Raw genomic sequence first — 21,660 nt, 5'->3', positions numbered from 1 at the left:
TTCTCTTGTTTGTCCTCTTGTTTCTCATACATTAAGTTTTAGTTTATATTCTGTATGTTTATAAAAATGTAATAAACATATTAAAAAAAAAAAAAAAAAATGAACACTGGATTGTTGTGGATCGTCTGCTTTGCAGTCATATCTCTCAATAGAACAGCGGCAGGTCATCATCCTGAATGTCTCTGACGAGTCCATCAGCTCCAGTGCAGACCATCGGGGAACGGACGGTTACCGCTCGTTCCCTCCAGCCCAGCTGAGGCGGGGCGATCACCGCCGGCCCGCCGGATGGTCCTCTAGCTCTCTCCAAGATTCGTCCACTGTTGGTGGCAGCCGTCGCTGGCGGTCCTCCACTCCCTCACCTGCACGCCGGCAGGCACCAACCCGTGCCAGACCCTCTCTCCTCCCTGCCCCTTCCTTCCTTCCCTCACGTCATTGTGCTTTTAACATGGAGCCGTCCGCCTCACATCCTCAGTGCCCAGCAGGTCGGTGGGCTCCCCAGCGTGCCGGTTCCCTCTCTGCTCGGCGCATGCTCCCCGAGTGCCCGGCACGTCACCCTGCGCCTCCCACTTCCCTGTCTGCTTCTCCCACTTGTCGTGCCCCCATTCCTCCCCTTCTCTCCTCCCCTCCTACTCCACGCCAAGCACGCCTCCACCGCGCAGCTCCCACTTCCCATTACCCTTTGCCACTCCGTCGACCGGCAAGCAGCCGGGCTCAGTTGGCCTTCTTGCCTCCCCCCTACTCATTCCGTGACCCTAACCCTAACCCTCCACCTGACCTAGCTCCTTCCTCTCCTGACACACCCCAGCCCCTCATGACATGCACCTTCCTCCTGTGCGCATGCTGGCTCTGCTGTAGCCCCAGGGCCGTGCAGGAGTATCTGGAGGCCCCAGGCAAAGCCTAGTTTGAGTAGCCTAAAGACACAGATGTCTTCCGCTTGAGTCAAGGCACGCGTGTAAGCAAGTTGCATGTCTTCAAGCCAAACAAGGCATGACTTATGCCCGTTTATATTTTGAATTTGTAAACGCTTCGTATAGCGCCCCCCTTTGGCCAATTGAAAGAAGATTGGTTTCAGTGATATTTGGACTAACCCTCTCCATCTTTGCCAAATGTCATGAACATGTGACTTTGCATGTATGATTTAGAGGCAGAAGAATGATTTGCATAAAACTGCAATATTCATTAAATTTAAAAAATTAATGTTTCAATTAAAAAGACAGGTCTTTAGATATTGGTCTAAAGTTCATGTAAAAATAATTCTGTGCACATGACACGAAAATCCCAGGAGGAGATAGATCTTTACTGCTTTTCATATCATTCAAAATGGTGGGAGATCTAAAGGTCAGAGGTCAAAAGTCAGAGTTCGGCATGAGGAGACGCATGCGTGTGTCCAGGTTTCATGGCTGCGGGTCAAACAGAGCATGAGCTATACCTGTTCAAAGTTTGCACTTTCAAAGGCTTCCTACAGCGCCCTTTGGCCAATTGTTGCAAGCTTCGTGTTTTCACCGTTTGACATAGTCCTCTACCATATTGCCGAGTATTGTAAAAAGCGACTGCACGATCAAGCCAGGAGTGAAAAAGTGGCGGAAGAATAAGAAAAAGTACAATATCAATGAGTGGCCTTTGCCACTGCGTGGCTTGGCCACTAATTAAAAAGAGTAAATAAAGACAAATGGAAATATTTTTCTCTCTTTTTCTCTCCTTTGCATCTCAGCTTCTTATCATGTGTTTTGTCAATGCTTCTATAAGGGGTTAAATGGTCTTAATCTGCAGGAAGTACTGTTAGGTGGTCAAAATAGCTTATTAAGGGTTGCCAGGTAGTGTAAAACTTTTGAACTGATCCTCTGATAATGAACTTAACCTTCTAATCTGAGGAATAGCATTATATCTTCTAGTATGAATTCAGATGATGGGGGTGATGGGGACTTCCAAAGTAATAGAATTCTTCTGCGAGCTAGCAGAGAAGTAAATGCAATTATATCAAGTTGCTTTGATGTGAATCGCTTATCAGAGTCAGGTGCACAAGGGAGTGGTTCCACCTCAAGGACTGCAGAGATTATTCAGACCAGAAAGCATGTAGTTTATGGCATGACCAGAAAGTGTGTGTTAAATTAGCTGGGGTTTGTGCGCAACACTCGCAATGGTCAGTAACGTCTGGGTACAATTTTGACATTTTGAATTTAGAGTAATGTATTCTATATGTCAAACCTTGAATTGGATTAAGCTCATGCGGGCACAGGAGGAGAAGGAGTAACTGACTGTGTGTCCTTGCGCGCGTGCGTGCGTGCGTGCGTGCGTGCGTGCGTGCGTGTCTTTAAAAAGATTCTACAATTGAAAATCAGTATGTTTATCACAGCAGAGGAAATCTAGATGAATTATCCTTATCTCCAAAGATATGGAGATGAAAGTTGTATTTTCATAATACAGATTTGCCACTAAGGAGGATCCCCCGGAGTCATGAAAATGACTGGAGCAGGGCATGTAGGGTCATAGCAGCACATAATCAACAACAACGTTTACATAAAACAATGTTATGTAGTTAGTCTTATGTAAGTGGAACATCTACTTAGAAGGTCAGAGTCGATCACAATTTTTATGGGTCCCTTCATTTTTTGTTTCCAACTTCCTTTTTTTCATTATTATTATTTCAAAACATTTTCAAAAAACATAAAAAAAGAAGAAAAAAATTAATGAATGAAAAAAGACATTTAAGAAATTCCATAAATTTGAAAACAAATGTTTAAGAAGTAGTGAAAATACTAGCCGATCTACAGATCTTGTAGATCTGCTATTTTCACCAGGCTATTTTGGGTCCCAGGCAAAATGTCTAATTTCTCTTTTGGGTCACAAGCTAAAAGGTATGGGATCCACGGTCCCATCCTAATTTACAGTACACTTTAAGACAGAATAAGACATAGCCATAATAAGAAATAATGTGTTGGTAATTAGAACTAATATGTTTTATTAGACAGAAAAAGACAGAATAGCAGAAAGAGCGAATACATTCTCTGGCACTGGCACCTGCTGACCGGCAGTCCGACCATCAGTCGTGCTGCATCGCCCGGCGATAGGACCACCGGCCGCCGCACGGAACTGTAGGTAGGACCGGCATCGCTGGTAACTGCCGCGGCAGCCACCACCGCATGGACCGGCAGTGTACCGCGACGGGACCTGCCGGTCCGTGCAGTGACCGCCGGTCCTACTGCCGGGACTGCCGGTCGAACTGCCAGTCCTATCGCTGGCCATGCAGTGCGACTGCCGGTCGAACTGCCGGTCGTGCGGCGGTACCTGCCGCGGTAGTTCCGCGGCAGGTGTCAGTGCCAGAGAATGTATCCACTCTTTCTGCTATTCTGTCTTTGTTTCTGTCTAATAAAACATATTAGTTCTAATTACCAACACATTATTTCTTATTATGGCTTTATTATGTCTTATTCTGTCTTAAAGTGTACTGTAAATTAGGATGGGACCGTGGATCCACTTCTCTAACCCACTGGTTCTCAAACTTTTTAATGCCAATGACTCCTAACTTACAGCCACGGTCCCCCATCTGAAAATATTTTGTGCTAGTTGTGATTTTCAACCATTATAATTTCCAAGGACCCGCGGTTTGACATGCATTATGCTTCGGACCCCCAATTAATGGCATTTCTATCTCTGCCCCAATTTATATTGTAAAATCAATGTTAATTTAACTCTGAGGGTGTTCAAATGGAACCAAATGGACCAGTTAGGGTCCATTTGGTTCCATTTCACTCTTTGAGTTACATACCCATAAGGGTCCATTTGGTTCCTAACTATCATTTAGCTGGGGTCCCCCTGGAACTCCTTCAAGGACCCCTGGGGGTCCCCGGACCCCACTTTGAGAACCAATGCTCTAACTAATTTAGCTTCTACAGACAAATGTTCTATGTAATGTGTTTTTATTCACTTCTGTATTTTCTTTTCTGGTTACATGTCATTCCCCCCTTCTCTCTCTCTTTTTTTGCTTTTACTGATTGTTTGAGCACTTTGCAACCCTTGTTCTCAAAAAGCGCTACACTGAGTTTATTATTTCTGCTCTTTTTATGACCCGTCCAGCATAGCCAAGTGGTCTTGATGAGGCTGACGATAGCTGGACCCCTCCACACCTACAGCCAAGACGCTGGCCGCTTTTCATCTAAATTATTATCTCGATGAAAAAGGCTGTCAGCCGCTTTAGACACACCAGAACAAAGTGGTATAGACCGGACACACACACACACACACACACACACACACACACACACACACACACACACACACACACACACACACACACACGCAGTCACACACAGTCACACACGCACACAAAGTATTATTCTGTTCTCTCAAAGAACTTGATAAAAAATGAGTGTGTGTGTGTGTGTGTGTGTGTGTGTGTGTGTGTGTGTGTGTGTGTGTGTGTGTGTGTGTGTGTGTGTGTGTGTGTGTGTGTGTGTGTGTGTGTGTGTGAGAGAGAGAGAGAGAGAGAGAGAACTTTGAACCTACTGCCCATTGGTATCTGTTACAATGCTTTGCTTCATGGGCTCTTAGTGAGGGGCCTTGGCTGTGTCAGAGAAGAGGAAGAGAAAAATCACTCCTTACTGGTGGCGCCAGGATGCTTGGGAGTCAGGATGCAGAACGGAGAAGAGAAAGTGGGATGTGGAAGGGAGGCGAGTAGCCTTTAACGTCCTCACTGTCGGGTGTCCAAAACTGTTACTTTTCAAGAAAAGGAAGACAATGGTCCGTGTTCCTATGGATCCAATGTAGTTATTATTTATAGTTTAAGGTTTTGTCAATACTTTTCATTAGTTAAATATACATAAAACCCACAGAAAGACGTAACCACTTTTTAAACGCGTCAGATCTGCTATTTTGGCCACTTTTTATGTGACACTGGACTGTAGTACAACGAAGTAGGGAATTCATTTACAAAAAAAAAAAAAAGCAGAAAATATGGAGATATGAGGTTTCTGCCCGACAGCAACGACAACGAGTAACGACATGCTGAACCAACAAAAGATCAATGTGTGCAAGGCTTGGATCAGATATGACTGACTGTCACTTACAGAAACATCTCTCACCACTCAAACGCTCCAACTGGAGCTCCCTTGAATGAACCGAGTGTGTTTGTGTGTGACTGCGTCCACTCCAATGCACAACTTTTATATCACAAGTCCACCTTTTTTGCTGCCACGTCTGTAAATTATCCCTTTTGTTGACACTCACTCGACAGTGACATTGTCATTCAACAAAGTGTATGTAAAATTTACATATATGCCTCCTCCTGCTCAGTTTGATTCTGTGAGCAAATGGGCAGTGCAAGCAAATTTGCATCTCCTGCCATACAGAGTTCAGCTGATAAACTTTGATGTAAACTTTGATGCAGTTTTAGCCTAGCAGGTGATGCCTACTCTCCTACATTTGCACGGGATGACCGTACCCTCCAATTTTACAATTTACAATCTAGGCATTTAGCAGACACTCTTAATCCAAAGCTATACACTATAGCTTCGACGTACAATAGGATGCCAAGACGAAAATGGCAGTTGGTTCTGGTGACCCCCAAGGGGTCCTTGAGGGCTGATAGTTAGAAACCAGATGGATCCTTGAGGGTCTGTAACTCTGAGAGTGTACAAATGGAACCAAATGGACCCTCAAGGTTCCATACACTCTCAGAGTTACAGACCCCCTAGCCCTAGGATCTAATAGTGTAGATTAGGGCATTGGTTCTCAAAGTTGGGTCTGGTAACCCTCAGGGGTCCTTGAGGGAGTTCCAGGGGGTCCAGTTAGGAACCAAATGGACCCAGTCCCTTATTTGTACACTCTCAGAGTTAAATTAACATTGATTTTACAATATAAATTGGGGTCCCAGAGATATAAATGCCATTAAATGGGGGTCCGTAGCCTAATGCATGTCAAACTGGGCTCCTTCAAATTAAAATGGTTGTAAAAATCTTCTTTTATGGGGGTCCCTTGCATATCTTTTCAAATGGGGGTCCGCAGGTTAATAAGTGTTAATTTGGCGGTCCTCGACATGAAAAACTAGGTCCCAGAGATTTATTATTATCATTTTATATATATATATATATATACAACATTGAAGGTCCATGAAAATGGTTGAGAATCACTGGCCTACAGTAAATCAGGCTTACCATTAAGAAAACGTCAGCAGAGCTGTCCTGGCCTGGGTTTCTCTGCACGGTATACTCAAGGTGCAGTCAGTCGGTGGGAGGCTGGCCGAGGCCAGAGTCCTTGGTGGAGAGTCCAGGGAGCCTGGCTGGCTGCATCCCTGCGCCAAGCTCTGGCTAAAATATAGTGACTGTTCCATTGCCACAGACAAGGAAAGGGAGGAGGAATGGCTGAGGAGAGAGAAGTGATCGCTGAATAAATGCTTCCTTTATTTTAGCCTGTTTAGTTTAAGAAAAAAAAATCTAGTGCTTTGCAGAAGCAGTGGCTCCATGCTGGATTTGTTGCTGAAAGCAGTAAGCATGGTGCCGAGAGCCACGGAGGATATTACTGTGATGAGGTGGTCTTGGGAGCATAAATGCTCTTCGTCCCAATAGGTTAGCAATTTTATAACTTAAACTGGTGCCTATAAACACCAGATAATTTCCGCCGGTACCTGCATGTTCAGTTTTACATACATTGTCAGTGGAATTTAGCCTCGATGACAGTGAAAGAAATAATGTTTTTTGTCTGTTTCAGGTTGAGTAAGTCAAGGTCCCACCTGACATCTTTTACGCCAACTCGGTGTCTTATGATGTGGAAGAACGACAGCCAGTAATTGAGGACAAACAGAAACCTCGCCGGTTGTAAGGAAGAAAAGCAGATAACATGTCATTGATAAAGACATGAGAGCCACGGATATGTGTATGTAGTGTATTGCATATATTTGTAAATGCTACAACTGTAATATGTACATGATCACTTTATGCGACTGGTCATGTGTCAGCTACAAGTGACGTCTCACGAAACTTCCAATCAACCCCAAATTTCATTTCAGCCCATAGGGACTGCCACAAATGCTAAACTTTGGTCACACAGGAGGACCACATAAGAAACGTGGACCTCTACAGTGGCCTCCCGCCACTGTGTCGGGCATCTGGAACTGATGCTGAGCCCACTGACACTGTGGGAGCCAAGTCATCTAGGAGGGAAGGAGGCATACCACCCATATACTGCATGCACACTGCGGAGTAACACCGGAGCTAGCAACCCCGCAGAGCTCCAGACCCTGATGCTGGTTAGGAGGTAGTGGAGGGCAGCAATCGACCAGGAGCCCCGAGTTGGCGTCGTCTTTCTAGACCACTGGTTCCCAAACAGTCGTCGACTCGGGACCCATTTGTGGGTCGCAGGCACTTTTTTATGGGTCCCTTTGTTTTTTGTTTCCTACAATTGTCTTGAATTATTATTATTTCAAAACATTTTCAATAAAAAATCCCCCAAAAAAGCTAGATTTTCCATGAATTAAAAACAAAGTTTTCAGTAATTTCATGAAAGAAATCAAAGAAGAATCAAATAAATGTCATAAATTAGAACACAAATGTTTAAGAAGTAGTGAAAATAGCCGATCTACAAGCTCACAATGTGGCATGAAGCGACGCGTTGTGAGCTTGTAGATCTGCTGTTTTCCCTAGTATGGTTCCCAGGCAAACGTCTAATTACTCTTTTGGGTCACAAGCTAAAAGGTTTCGGAACCACTTTTAGACGGCACCCTCATAATGCATCGCATCACATTGCTTGCCAGACTGCAGAGGGACATGGTGGGACTGCTCGGAAACAGGTGCGACTGCTGCACCAGCTGGAAAGGTCCTCCCGTCCCCGGCATGAACACGGCTAGCCTGGCATTGCCAGACTGATCATGTGGGATTCACTCACGAGTTCCTCCACAGCAAACTTGTGAGTCGGGCAATGCCAGGCTATGAACACGCCACCCAACAACAACGCCTGTAAGTACCAATGTGCCAGTTATAGGTCTTTAAGACCCATTTAAGAAAATAAATGGTGGAGAGGAAGAGACCACGCCGGACAATGCAAACCCTGGGTCATCAGAGCCTCTGGGCCCTGGGCAAGTGGGTTACTGGGGAAGGTGGAACAGCATCGGGTTTGGGGACTCACTTCTTCTTCTTTCTTGTGTCATCATCAGATGTCCAGATCAGTAGCGTACAGCCACGCCCTCGTCTCAGGTCCCACATTGAAGAGGCCGGCCTCCGAGGGTGGTTTATACAGAGGACAGGCGTTGATTATGTGGTCAGCGGTCTGCTCCGGCTCCCCACACTCACATGCTGCTCCGTCCGCCAAGCCCCACTTTCACATGGACGCTTTCAAGCGTCCGACCCCAGTTCTCAGGCGGTTCAGCAGAGTCCATTGCCGGCGTGGCAGTTCCTCTTCTTTGATGCTCACTTTGATGGGGACTCACTCATGTTATTGTTCTATTACTGTGCTTACTGGTTTGTTATTTGTGATTCATTGAACATTGGCCAGTGTATGGAATCAAACTCAGCTTCTTCTATGCAACGGTAGTCTGTTCTCCCATATGGCAGTGAATGCTGGACCCTGAAACCAACCCTGCAGAAGTCTTGAGACGGGAGCTATACCAGAATGCTGCGTGCAGTACTTAACATGGAGAGTACACAAGAGTACACATGTTACCAACAAGAATCAATATGATGGAATGCCAAGGGCGAGTGAGAAAATAGCAGCCAGGAGAATGAGACTAGCAGGACACGGCAAAAGATACCAAGAGCTGCCAGACAGCGAATTGGTGATGTTGGTACCAACACTCTGGCACCGGTCACGAGGACGTCCCACATTAACATACATGGATGTACTCAAGAAAGACGCAGGAGCGCAAAGCACCAATGAGGTGGCCAGATGTATGGAGAACCAGGATGACTGGAAGCGACGATGGAGGACTCGCCTGATGACGATCCTACACAGATCAATCGATCAATCAATCTGTTCACAGTTATTCAGAATGATATAAATGATATAATGCACTTCAGTATCTCTGCAGTTTAATTACATGGGACACTTTCACTCTCAACCCGTTCAACATGCGCACGCATGCAGGCACGTTGTTTACATTTTAGGATGAGCACACAGATCAAAGTTAAAACTTCCCTTTGAAGTCCACGACACAGCACATAGACCCCATCTCCCAGACAGCATACTCACAGTGAAGACTTGGTTGTTTAGAGTCCTTATATACCCCCCGGCTAGCCAAGCACTACACTGTCCTGCTTCAACAACAAAACAAACAAAAAAAACAAGCACTGGCATCTGATCAAAAGTCAATAATCCAACACAAAAACCAGCTGGTTTCTCTGTTGTTTGATTTGTAGGCATCTAATGGGTAAAACAGTAATTCAAAAATACTAAATTCTAGCAATTATCTACTCAAGTTGCTGCTACTTCTGTGCAGAGATGGCTTTGGTCAGCCACATAGGGATACTTAATAATCAGTTATGCCTTGATCTGGTAAATGATTTTAATGTTGCTTTGCGGTAGAAATTCCCCTTTAACACATGCAAATGCCACTTACACACAACACAGATAACTGTCAATGCCATGTGGCCAGCATACTGTATATCTTCTCAATATATGATCTATGATTTAATAAAGTGATGCTGTGTGATACTTGACATCCAAAGCAAATAAACCGCCCTATTAATGATAAATGCAGAAGTGCTTGGGTAATGTGTACATGACTTGGCCAAAGAAACTGAAAGATTTAACTGATTGAGTGAATAAAAAATGCATGTTCGATGTTTTAAATCAATTTAGCATTTTGGGCGATATACATATCGTCGCCGTTGGGCAGAAACCTTGCAACTCCATATTTCATCTTTTTATGTCAACAGCATCATGCAAAAGTAGCCGTTCTACAAGCTCACAATGTATCGCAATTTCTGAAAGATTTTGCCTATAAAGACAAAATAAGGACGTCAGGTTGAAAGTCTTATATCCGTGGGTTTTCATGAATATTTAACCAGTGAAAAGTGTTTGTGACTAAATACTAACTAAAATACGTCCATTGGAACAACCGTTATTTAGTTTTTTTTCCTGAATAGTTACGGTTTTGTACATGTATGGTTTCCACCCGACAATGCTGATTGTTCTGGCCCAATTGTGGTCTTTTTCTTTTGTCCTATGTGGGTGTTGGGAAATTGTATGTACCTTATTACCGGTACTTCACGTATGCCCTGAAATCTTTAATAAAAAAAGAAAAAGAAGACCCTGTCAGTACATCGCACTGCCCTCTTCTGGGTTCTTAACCAACTGTCGAGGGACACTGTTCCACTCAGTAGAAGGGAGTCCTAATTTGGGCAATGAGGGCAGGAGGGGTTAGGTCTGACCACAGTCTGGTCTCAGCCTGTGCCAGGTTTACTGTTCTGTGGCCTGGGCCATTGGCTTGGGGTGGCAGGGAGGCTTTGTGGATGCCCTCAGGCTCTAGCCGTCCAACAACTCTCCATGGGTACCAAGTGACGAAGCCTCAAGCCACAAGACCCACAGGGCATAAAGGCTCTTAGTGTCAGGCCTTCAGAGCTGGACTGGCAGGTAGAGCGGCATGGCACAGCGGTGGAGGTGGGATTGATTTGGATGTGTTTGCAGATGTGGAGGAGGGGGCTAGGCTAATCGGTGCACACAAGGGAGACTTTAATATTCTGCTTGCCCCCCCAAAAGGGCGTCTAGGGGCAGGATGAGAGCACTGGGGCATTGGTCATAGGACCCTATGGCCTGGCTACAGTGTCTGTTCGGAGGGGATTTCCAGTTGGAAATCTGTTATTTTCAGGGGGTGACACTCAGTCTTTCAACAAGTTCATATTCCGTAACATTAAAGCTAATACAGTGGGAGATATGATGCTCAAACTAGTTCTATTTTTTTCATAATTGGATGTTGTGCTCTCTAATCAATCACTTTTATTTCTCCAGTCTGATACCTCACCTTATCTTGACAGAAAATCAAAGATGACACAATAACATGGCCTAACCTGCTCTGATTGTCTGTGGTGGTTTGGAGCTGACAATAAGCTCATCTTATTTTAGGAGAGCAGTGTCCAAAGATTTCCTGGAATAGCATATCTCCCTGCAGGGCAACTGGAACACACGACTGTGGCTCCGTAATCAGCAATCTGACTGAAAAAATATAATAATAAGGACTTTGTGACCACTCCAAGTGTAGGGTCAGGAATTCCCCTCGGTTTCCTTAAATACCGAAAATAGAGTATGTTTCAAACACGCGCGCGCGCGCACGCACGCACGCACGCACGCACGCACGCACGCACGCACGCACGCACACACACACACACACACACACACACACACACACACACACACACAGACTTTGTTTGGTCTGGAGAAAAGAGAAACGAGCAAATGCTAGCTCAGCTATCAACAGTTCAACCGTAACCTGCTGACACCATAACCTCACATAACCTGATTGATTGGATATGAAGTAGCAGTATGAGAAGGTATGGTCCCACAGACCCACACACACACAAAATGTATACATGGAGCTCCAAGTGTGTGGGCTTCACCCCCTCTTGCTGTGTCATGCCTAACACCCGCCTCAGTGTGTGTATAAGTAGAAATTTCACCTCGATTTACAGCCCCCCGGTTTTCCCTTGAAGGAGAGAGTAGTCTGATCATGCTTTGACCGCAAAAGTGTTGACCCGCCGTCAATGCTTACTCCCGTGCCCCCGCGTCGTCCTGTGTATCAGTATAGTGGCAGGATTCTGCCACAGAATTCAAAGATTACAAATACTTTAGCTATTGAAAAACAGCAGATACAAGCTCACAGCGCAGCACCGAGTGCCGCGCTGCGAGCTTGTAGATCTGCTATTTTTGAAAAGTCGTGAAAATGTGTGCAAATCTTTGAATATATGTATTTTTTAAGCGAACATTTTGTAACTCAAATTTTGCTTCTGGGTTGTCCCTGGAGTTAATATTTTGAGATGGGGATCCATGGACAAATACTTATCATTTTGGGGGTCCTTCACATGAAAAAGTTTGAGCACCACTGACATAGAAACATAGGTTTTTCAAAAGATTCAAGATTCTTCAAAAAAAAGCAGATCTACAAGCTCGCAGCGTGGCACTCGTTGCTGCGCTGTGAGCTTGTATATCTGCTGTTTTTCAATAGTTAAGTACTCAGGGCCCAGAATTTGGTGCGACACTCCTGAGCAGGACCATGCGACGCAAATGCATCCTGGGTTGAGAGCGGGACTGGTTCCTTCAGTGCAGCTCATCAGGTTCCTCAGCTGGAGGTCCAGCAATATCTGTAGCACTCGCCCCTCCAACGCCAGCAGCCGCTCCACTGTCTGACCAGCCATTATATTGAGCCACCAACCAACCATGTGGACTTGGACATGGTAGACGCCCGGTGATCACTCTGCGACGTCTGCGTCCTCCTCTGGATGGTGTGGTGCTGGCGGAAGCCTGGTGGCAGGAGAGTGTGGCCGTTCAAGTCCTTAATGGAGGTGGTGGTGGTGTACCTCCAATCATTCTTGGCGGCGACAAGAAGCCCCTGGGTTTGTCACCAGATCGCCACCAACGCAAGAGGAAAACCCTAGCGTTAGCAGCAGAATGTAGATCAACACTGCGTTGTTGACCTCTGCTGGCCGTTCTTGGCCTCAGGACCTCAGGATGCAACGCAGTGCTTTGTGATCTTGTAGATTGGCTATTTTCAGCAAACAGATTTTTGTGTGGAGCAAAAACAGGAGGAGGCCTAGTATAGATTTTTTCCCAGAGTGCTGCCAAGTAGCTGCGGTGTCGCTGTGCAAAGCGGTGACACCGCAATTATGGTGGCCACTCTGAGAAATTGGACTATAGAGCCCGGGCCTGCCGCTTGGGTGACTCTGGTCAACTAAGTAGCGTGAGTGGTAACTTTTGTAATACTGTATACCTTATTAGTTGACCTAGGTCCTTGGTCCCCTCCATTTTTCTACACCGGTCTACACCAAAGTCTCTTTGCCCAGACCCTACAAGCTGACGTGTTGCATTCTCAGCTTGTAGATCTGCAATTTTTGAAGAATGTTTGCCCCATAATAGGGACGCTAGGGTCCATGTGCTTATTAAGGCCGGGAAGTTGGGAACATCAGCGCTAGAGTGCTAGAGGCTGATACAAATTCAGTTTCCCTGCTCAGAATTTCCCAGCTAGTCCATGGATTTGCTTGTGTCCATTTCTCTCAATGACGTCTCAGTCAGGTTAAGCTTTCCATAAAGAGATCATAGTTGTGGTTCTTTAGTTGGTTTTGAAACCCGTCACCAGGAAACACAACAACAAACGTGACCTCCCGAAACTGTGATATCTTTATTCTTTAAGCCTTGGAGGCGATTACCGTTGTATCCACCATGAAATTGATTGTATTTGACTTCCTCAAATACTTTAAACATGCTAAACACTAAAGGCCAACGCATTTTTGGCCGGCTTTCAGCGTGAGAGCCATCAGCATCCCCACAATTCATGTGCAGAGAGGGTCTATTTTAACCATTTTAGACTATTTGAAAGCATAGCCAATTATATTTAATGACCTCTCGGCTCTCTCGGTTCCCAGCTTCACAATGAGTTCCACGGGGAAGCACAACTTTCTGTGAACCATGGTAAGAGAGCCCGAAAACTCGAGAACATTTAAATTTATTCCAAACAATGTTTTAATTCCACTAATAAAAAAGAAACCCTGTAATATACACTGAACTCCTTTGTACGAGATCGCTCTCTGAAGCTATAACCCCTTTCCTGTCAGAAGTGTGTTTTAAATACTCGCTCACAAATAATGGAAAATGTTGCAGCGGCGCGAGGAGTAATCGTTCGATCCGGTCCATAAACATGTGGGCTGTATATTAGAATTTGATTGACCATCTCACCCCTGGCTGCTCACGCTGCCACAATGGTCGCTCGGAGACCCATTTTTGCTGCGTTAAGTTGAAGTCATGTTCAGTGAGGTCAGCTTATTATGGGACATTTTCATGTTTGAAGTCGATTAAAGATTTCAGTGTTTAATTATGATTTTTTTTTAAGTACATCCAAATATATTTTTCCAACATTTAGTGAGCTTCTGTCTCCAGCCACCCACCATTATTTTTCATATATACCGTACTTACAGTCTAAAGTCCTGAGTGTTCTTGTAACTCTGAGAGTGTACAAAGGGAACCCCAGGGGACCCTGTGATTCCATTTGTACACTCGTAGAATTAGATGGACTTCAGATTGTATGCAGCACCGGTACCACCACACTACCACCAACGCTTGTAACTTAACTGGTACCACTCCCACACCCAGCATGCTACCTAATAATGAGGCAAACTTAGAGCCTTAACGAGCTCCTGAACCATGGCTGTGTTAAGAGAGGCCTGAACCAGTATGCATGACATAAAGAGTAGTATAGAGCACAAACTCATGTTGCCCCTTTTGGCCCGGGTCCAATTCATTCACCGTATATTGTACTGTAGGCTATGTTTAATATGTATATTTATAGCTCTGTCTCGCTGTCAAGCATTCACATCCTAGGGGCTGCACCGCTGTATTTAACTTTGAAAGTGTATGAATGGAACCAAAATGGACCGACAAGGGTCTGACAAGGGTTACATTTGTACATTCGCTGAGTTACAAATGTATAAATGAACACTAAGGATTTCACTGCGTGTTCTAAACTCTTCTAGCTGTAGCAGCAGTTGGGGATTGTGTGCTTTGCTCAAGGTCACCTCTTGGGTACTTTTGGTATGCTTATCATCCAACCCCCCCCCCCCCCCCCCCCCCCAATGTACTTCAATTTCAATTATATTGAACTTATGTTATGTCAGTTAAATTAATTAGATTTGCAGAGAGCATCAGGTGAATTTCTCATCCAACCACTAACAATATTTATCACCATCATCATCAACCACTGAAACCCTGAACATTCGGCAAAAATAGCAAATTAATCTACAAGCTCACAATTTTGTACATTGTGGGCTTGTATAGGCTATCGCAGTTTTTGGCGTATACAGGATATGTTGAGTAGTGTGAAGACTATCATAATGTTTGAATGTAAACAAGGGGCATTATTAGGGTAGGCTATGGATTGGATGTCTATGGACATTTACATTAATGTCTAGTTTGTCGACCTGTGGATATTTATAACAAAATATGTCTAATCTGCTGGCATTATCTCCCCGGAAATAACTGTTGGTTGTGGTGATATGATATTGATATAGGCTATATCCATAGAGTTATAATAAGTAGGATATATCATGAGTTGGTCTCAGTCAACTAAGGATATAGGGTTTACTTGCTGTTGACCCTGACACTCACGGATGGTAGGGAAGCACACGTTGTGTCAGCAAAAGAAACATACCTTACAGAATGCTGCCATCGTGAGGTTCAACCGGGTTCAGCTTCAAAATCTACATTTCTGCATACTGCGTTTGAAGAAAGCATGTTGTTCCAAGCCGTCATGGCTCAATACTGACATCTAGTGGTGAGGTTTTCGCAGAATTTCACATTGCAAACTCGATGTCTTATCAATCTCACAGGACTGACTGCGTCCAACATGCTGATCTCCAATCGTATTTCTTTGACTCAAGAGTATAATTTATTAATACAAAATCAAGACAAGGTCAATGTTATTGGTAAACAATGTTAAAGTGTTTAGTCTGGGGATTTTAACCTGTTACTATACATGTGTGTACATTTCTCATCTATACTATTATTGCAATGGGGTAGACAACAGGTGACCTGTGGGCCAACAGTGAAATCTATCATGGCATATTACTTTATAATTTACTATATCCGGCAGTCCCATAGGCTAACGTCCATCAATTCAATGATATACACTTGTATCAATAGTATGAATGACATGCATTTCACATGCCATAATATACTGTCAAAAAGACCTTGAGCTCCTGTTCTAAGAGCAAGCAGTAGTATAAAAATAAAATATCCCATTTTCAAACGTTTTAATTATCGAAATGTCCAAGTGATAGCTGTGCCACATTCAAAAATGAGCAATTAAATAATTGCTTTACTTGCATTTGCTTACACATGCATTGTATCACAAATCTAACTTGTAGTTTTTGTCAATGCCTTAGAAAACATAGGCCTTAGGCCAAACTTGCTTTACAACCCCTGATCTAATAGATCTCCCACAAGGACAATAAATCAATACATTTCTCCATACCAGCACCTCTGGTCCGCAGTCTGTGCCATTCCATGGTGGATGTCCTAATCACACCAAACCCATATGACTTTCTAACCTTAAAGAAAATAGAAATCTATCCACATTTAGTGGGAAACATTCTTCTTGGGAAATGTACAAAATGTAGAATTTTCCAAATTGTCCATCTCTGTGCATTTCAGACAAACCCAAATAAGACAATAGTTCCTTTTCCACAATGTTTTATTTTGCCGCACAATATGAAAACAGACCATACAAGAACACAAGAGTTTCCTTTAGAAAAAGGTGTTTGGTCTCTTGGTGGTGAAGCGGGGCTTGTGCTGGCGACGAAGGACCCTGTGGGGCAGAGGGAACTTGATCTTGGAGTCCTGCAGGCAGAAAGTCAACAAGTAGAAAAGAGTCAGTACAGTAGCAACTTAAAACACTACACCACAGGCACAGCAAAAGCCAAGATCATCACAGATGTATATTAACTATTTGTATGTTGCCAGTTTCATGACCGCCAGGTTTGAAGATGGTAAAACAAGAAATCTGGAAGAGGAATCTGGCTTTTTTCTCTGGCGGGATTTTAAACCGGACCTGACCAATACAGAGTCAGTCCAGTGAGAGACCCGCTGAGTTCCTAAGTAAGTGTGCATGCCACTGATGATAGATAGATACCTTTATTATCCCAAGGGGGAAATTCAGTTGTCCAGTTGTAGCACAGCAGTATACAGTTATTTACAAAGTTACAGAGAAGTAGGAAAAGATGCAGTATATATCAGGAACAGTTAAGAACTATAATTAACTGCACATTTGTGTCAGACATCAACCATAGCAGATCTACAAGCTCAACAGTTGCCATTTTCAGTGTGTGACACACCACGCACAACAAAGTATATCGAGCTCTTTATACTTAGCTCACCAATGTCCACATAAAATACATGAACACATCCTTAACAATATTCCTCACTAGTACGTGTACAGATAATGATGCGAGTGCACTTACGTGGAACTGCTTGACGGCAGGTCTGCGACACTTGTCGGCAGCAATGACTTGCACCTTCATGATGTGGATAGAGTGAGCACGGGCACGATGGCGGGCTCCCATATCCCGGTCTAAAGGAAGCAAGACGAAACAAAAATATTAACAATATGTCCAGTCAAGGTGACACCGTACTAATAACATTATGACAGCGCAGCCAAATAGGCTCTATGCATATACGCCATTTTGTTCTACTTCCGGGTGTCTTTCGACTTCCTTCACAGGTGTTACTGATGATACTAATGAAGGGTCTGTTTGATTTATTGTACAGTGGTTCTTTAATTTCAAGGACCCCCACTCTGTACAAATGGAATCAACAAATGGAATCAAATGGACTCTTGCAGGTCCATTTGCCTCCATTTGTACTGTCAGAGTTACACACCTGTATGGGGACATTTGGAACCCACTCAATGACAATTTGAAACCCACTGGTGTAGCAGAGCGTTTCCATAGTGAGCCAACATGCACAATATCAGCACCCTGACTCTGTTTGACCAGAATGGAACAGACCCTTCATTAGTATCATTGGTAACACCTGTGAAGGAAGTCGAAAGACACCCGGAAGTAGAACAAAATGGCGTATATGCATAGAGCATATTACCACTTTAAGCTATTTTATACATATACACTTCACTGTAATGCATACATCAGTGGGTTTGTTGCACCACCATTGAGGCTTGTGGAACCCTGAATTCACTTCCATTAGCATGTGAGCTGATGAAAGGCGACAAGGTACTCAGTTTTCATTTACGCACACACGGCAAGAGCATTACACAGCATGGTAATGACCTTTGGGTTGTGTGTGCCATTGACAACCTCAAGAGTTTAGCACCAATTTCACTCAAAGCTAGGAATGCCAATTTCTTTTTTGCGACAGGGCCGTCATGGCGAATGTCAGCTTGGTGGCATGCCCAGACATGAACCCCAAGAATACTTACAGCACATTGTGACAGCCCCAGAGGTGGTCAGGTCCCTGTACTCTCTGTACATGTTGTGGGTGCCGCTACGAGAGTCATAACGCAGCCAGATGCCAAAGTTCTTCACCTTGAGGGGAGTCTTCTCATGCACCTGATGGATGCAATGGATGAGGATCACATATTAGTCAAAAGGTGACTGCTAAAAGACATTGGCTTTATAAAAATAATACACAAGCTCAATTCAAGTTTGTACATCCAGTTTTGAAAAATCTTGGATTACGAAATAGTTCAACTACCGATTTAGAAGGCATTTGTAGAATCTGCCACAGGTCTTAATGGGTTCAAGTTCGACATGAGGTTATGTTAGAAATCACATCGTTTACACATTGACCCAATAATATGCAAGGTGTTAAAATGTTGGACCTTGAATTCACTTTCAAAGGCACCGCAGCAGCAGAGAAAGGCGACAAGGTTCATAGTTTCATCTTAGCACACCAGGCAAGATCGTGCCATTTATTTTGGCATAATCTTTGGGTTTTGGGTGCATCATGCAACCTAAATCTACGGTTATCTTTAACTAGTCAGGTCATCTTTAAATAGCAGTAGCACATTTTAAGACAGCCGTGACCCAAAGTGCGTTCTAATTAAGGATGATCCATCAATGTTTGAGAATAATTACCAGGCCGCAGTAGACGGTCTCTCCGTTGGCCTTCTTCATCTTCCTCAGCTGGGAGACAAAGTACCAGAAGCGGGACTTGGCCACCACATGGTTGGGAGCAAAGATCCTCATGCGGTACAGAGGAGGAGCAGGGTTCTTGGCAGAGGGCAGGAGGCGCCCAATGACTTTGTATTCCTTAAGCTGGAAATGAACACAAACGGGAGGATATGTTAGAAATCACATTATTGTTGGTGATTACGTTTAGGCTCAATAATATTTTAGGTGGTGTTAACATGTTGGACCTTGAATTCACTTTCAAAGGCACTGAAGCATCAGAGAAAGGCGACAAAGTTCATAGTTTCATCTTAGCACACCAGGCAAGATCGGGCCATTCATTTTGGCATAATCTTTGGGTTTTGGGTGCATTTTACAACATACATATACTTACATCTCTCCCTCCCTCTCTCTACAGTTACATATATATAGCAGTAGCACACTTAAAGGCAGCTGTTGATTAACCAGAAGTGCATTCCAATCAAGGACATTTACCATTAAAACATGTGTTGATGATAAAACATGTTATCACACCTGTCAATTTGTGAGCCCCATATAATGTGCTTAGTCTGCTTACTGAAGGAAGCCAAACTTCCACATTGCCTTGAGACGGAATTTTAGTTCTTTTTTTAACTAGGTTTTCATCCACAGCAAGTGGATACGCTACAACATAACAACAAAACAATTGGGCGAGTACACACGAAACATCACCAAATGGAATTCTGTTGAGATGAATGCCTCCACTATGATGCCTCACATGGCAATGTACCGTATGCAATATAAAAGGTAACGTAAAGCAGTATTCGTGGGCTATGGCTACATACATAGCACTGTTTAATATAGCCGGTTGCCGGTACAATATTTTACTGTGACTAGGCAGCCAACCATGAACTAGATTCTAGAAGCCAAATACCGGTCATCTTTGCAGCGCTTAAATTGAATGCTTACTTTTAGACTGTCATTTGCATTGCTTTTAGGATTGACAAAGTGTTATGAATCACATCGCATGTAAGAGACGCCGTGGTCCACATGGCTCTCCGCTGCGCTACACAGGCGGACGCCATGTTGTAGGCTAGCTAGCTAGCCGCTAGCGCATCGGTTCAACGCTTCAAACAATTCCACGGTACGGTGCACTCTCACACGCCACATGAACACACATATAAACGCAACATTGTGTTAAACCGTGGAATAGGTTCAGATAGGTTGTCTTCGGACGGTTTAAAACCACAAATAAACGTTTTTACGTACTGCGCCAGACGCCTTCATGGTGTCTCTCGCTGAACTGCCACAGTAAAAGAGGAAGTTAGAGGGCGGAGCATGCGCATGTCATGTAGAAAATGGAAGTGACGTCACAGAGGCTTTTCAACTTAAAACGCGATAGAATATTAAAAAAGAAACCATTGCTCATTTTATTATAATAATTTATATATTTTTTTGTACAGCAGAAATATACTGGAAATTTCACACAAACACGTGGACACGCACGCACGCACGCACACACACACGCACGCACGCACGCACACACACACACACACACACACACACACACACACACACACACACACACACACACACACACACTTGTAGGCTATATACTTTGTCTATTATTTCAGTCAAGTGTAAAACCTAAATGTCAAAAATAATGATAATAATAAACAAAACCCTGCTGAGTCTCTTGCACAATGGCTCAACGTTGTGCGTTCCTTGAAAAAGACAGGGGCTCTTTATTTATTTATTTTTGCACAAGAGAAATTCTGGAAACAAGAAATATAGAAATATTCACATGTTACTACTAAATTAATAATGTACTACTACTAGATGAATACATTACTACTACTACGGTAGCCTGAGGCTATGTTCCGTGAACAAATTTAGTGTCAGCAAATAGAAGACTTCCGGTGGCGATCTCTTCAGAATAAGAGTACCCCTAACGTAATTGAAAAACGAATAATTTGTATATGATATACACATTGCAAATATAGATTAACCATTTAATTAAAGCTATACAACGAAAATAATGATTCTGTGTAAAAATAACGTTTTAATGACTTTTTTTTTAACATCTAATTGATAAATGCCGTTCACTGAAGTGCATAGCCTTTACAAATTGGACACTGGACAGTAGACGGCTCGCTGCGTCGGCACTTTGAACACACGTACGCGTTCGGGGAGACCTCCTCTACCACACCACTCTCTCCGCTAAGCGGGAGAGGTGTAAAATAAAAATGTGATGGCTTTCCAGTGCAGCCACCCGCTCAAAAAAGGGACATTTTCAGACATTTTCAAACTTTAGTTGGCACTGGAGAGCAGACGGCTCGCTGCGTCGGCACTTTGAACACACGCACGCGTTCGGGGAGACCTCCTCTACCACACCACACTCTCCGCTAAGCGGGAGAGGTGTAAAATAAAAATTTGATGGCCTTCCAGTGTGGCTAGACATAGAAAAAGTACCATTTTCAGACTCTAGTGGGCGCTGGACGGGAGGCCGCTCTCTGCGTCAGCACTTTGAACACACGCACGCGTTCGGGGAGACCTCCTCTACCACACCACACTCTCTGCTAAGCCTTATGTCTAGCCACACTGGAAGGCCATCAAATTTTTATTTTACACCTCTCCCGCTTAGCGGAGAGTGTGGTGTGGTAGAGGAGGTCTCCCCGAACGTGTGCGTGTGTTCAAAGTGCCGACGCAGCGAGCCGTCTGCTCTCCAGCACCAACTAGAGTTTGAAAATGTCTGAAAATGTCCCTTTTTTGAGCGGGTGGCTGCACTGGAAAGCCATCAAATTTTTATTTTACACCTCTCCCGCTTAGCGGAGAGTGTGGTGTGGTAGAGGAGGTCTCCACGAACGCGTGCGTG

The 21,660-nt window shown here is 44.0% G+C and overlaps 1 protein-coding gene across 1 annotated transcript; it reads right to left on the bottom strand.

The window, feature by feature from the left end:
* Positions 1–16,357: 16,357 nt before the first annotated feature.
* Positions 16,358–20,099, bottom strand: rpl18a (ribosomal protein L18a). Its single transcript, XM_080754715.1, has 5 exons — positions 20,055–20,099; positions 18,774–18,953; positions 18,116–18,245; positions 17,142–17,251; positions 16,358–16,521 (listed from the first exon to the last, which is right to left on the bottom strand). The coding sequence occupies exons 1-5, from the start codon at positions 20,070–20,072 to the stop codon at positions 16,429–16,431; spliced, it is 531 nt and encodes a 176-aa protein (XP_080610841.1). The 5' UTR covers positions 20,073–20,099; the 3' UTR covers positions 16,358–16,428.
* Positions 20,100–21,660: the final 1,561 nt, after the last annotated feature.

The sequence above is a fragment of the Nannobrachium achirus genome (genome assembly GCF_963921795.1).
Source record: "Nannobrachium achirus genome assembly, chromosome: 23".
NCBI lineage: Eukaryota > Metazoa > Chordata > Actinopteri > Myctophiformes > Myctophidae > Nannobrachium > Nannobrachium achirus.
This window is presented reverse-complemented; position numbering and strand designations above follow the sequence as displayed.

Coding starts and splice junctions, on each gene's coding strand:
- rpl18a (XM_080754715.1), bottom strand. Junction 18,246..18,773: donor AGACCGTCTACTGCGGCCTG/GTAATTATTCTC, acceptor TGCATCCATCAG/GTGCATGAGAAGACTCCCCT. Junction 16,522..17,141: donor CTGCCGTCAAGCAGTTCCAC/GTAAGTGCACTC, acceptor TTCTGCCTGCAG/GACTCCAAGATCAAGTTCCC.